Raw genomic sequence first — 834 nt, 5'->3', positions numbered from 1 at the left:
ATGAGTACATCTATAGTTCAACCATTAGCTTCCGAGAAACTTAACGACGATAACTATGGAACTTGGAAATCTAATTTAAACACTATACTAGTTATCGATGATCTGAAGTTTGTTTTAACAGAGGAATGTCCTCCAGTTCCTGCTCAGAATGTGAACCGAACTATTTGGGACGCTCATGATAGATGGACTAAGGCTAATGAAAAAGCCAAAGTCTATATTTTGGCAAGTATATCAGATATACTATCCAAAAAGCATGAAAAAATGGTCATGGCTAAGGAGATCATGGACTCACTGCAAGCCCTGTTTGGACAACCGTCCTCCTCGGCTATGCATGATGCTATCAAATATGTTTACAATTTCCGAATGAAAGAAGGAACGAATGTTAGGGAACATGTTCTAGACATGATGGTCCACTTCAACATCGTGGAAGTAAACGGGGCTGTCATGAACGAGAAGAACCAAGGAGGGTTCATCATGGAGTCTCTTCCGAAGAGCTTTTTCCAATTCAGAACTAACGCCATGATAAACAAAATAGATTATAATCTTATCACTCTTCTCAATGAGTTACAGATTTACTAGTCCTTATTGAAAAATAAAGGTTTTGAGGCAGAGGCAAATGTTACTACTACCTCAAAGAGGAGATTCTAAAAAGGATCTACCTCTGGAAATAAATCTTTCCCAAAGAATAAAGGTATTCAGAAAAAGAAAGGAAAACGGAAAGGGAAAACACCTCCTACTACTACTGCAGAGAAAGAAAAATGTTTCTACTGCACCGGTGATGGGCACTGGAAAAGGAACTGCCCAAAGTACCTTGCCAATAAGAAGGCTGGAAAA

At 38.7% G+C, this 834-nt stretch overlaps 1 protein-coding gene across 1 annotated transcript; it reads left to right on the top strand.

The window, feature by feature from the left end:
- On the top strand, window positions 1–579 carry LOC120072136. The gene has a single exon (XM_039024548.1). The coding sequence runs from the start codon at window positions 1–3 to the stop codon at window positions 577–579; it is 579 nt and encodes a 192-aa protein (XP_038880476.1).
- Window positions 580–834: the final 255 nt, after the last annotated feature.

This window comes from Benincasa hispida, chromosome 2 (assembly GCF_009727055.1).
Source record: "Benincasa hispida cultivar B227 chromosome 2, ASM972705v1, whole genome shotgun sequence".
Classification (NCBI taxonomy): domain Eukaryota; kingdom Viridiplantae; phylum Streptophyta; class Magnoliopsida; order Cucurbitales; family Cucurbitaceae; genus Benincasa; species Benincasa hispida.
This window is presented reverse-complemented; position numbering and strand designations above follow the sequence as displayed.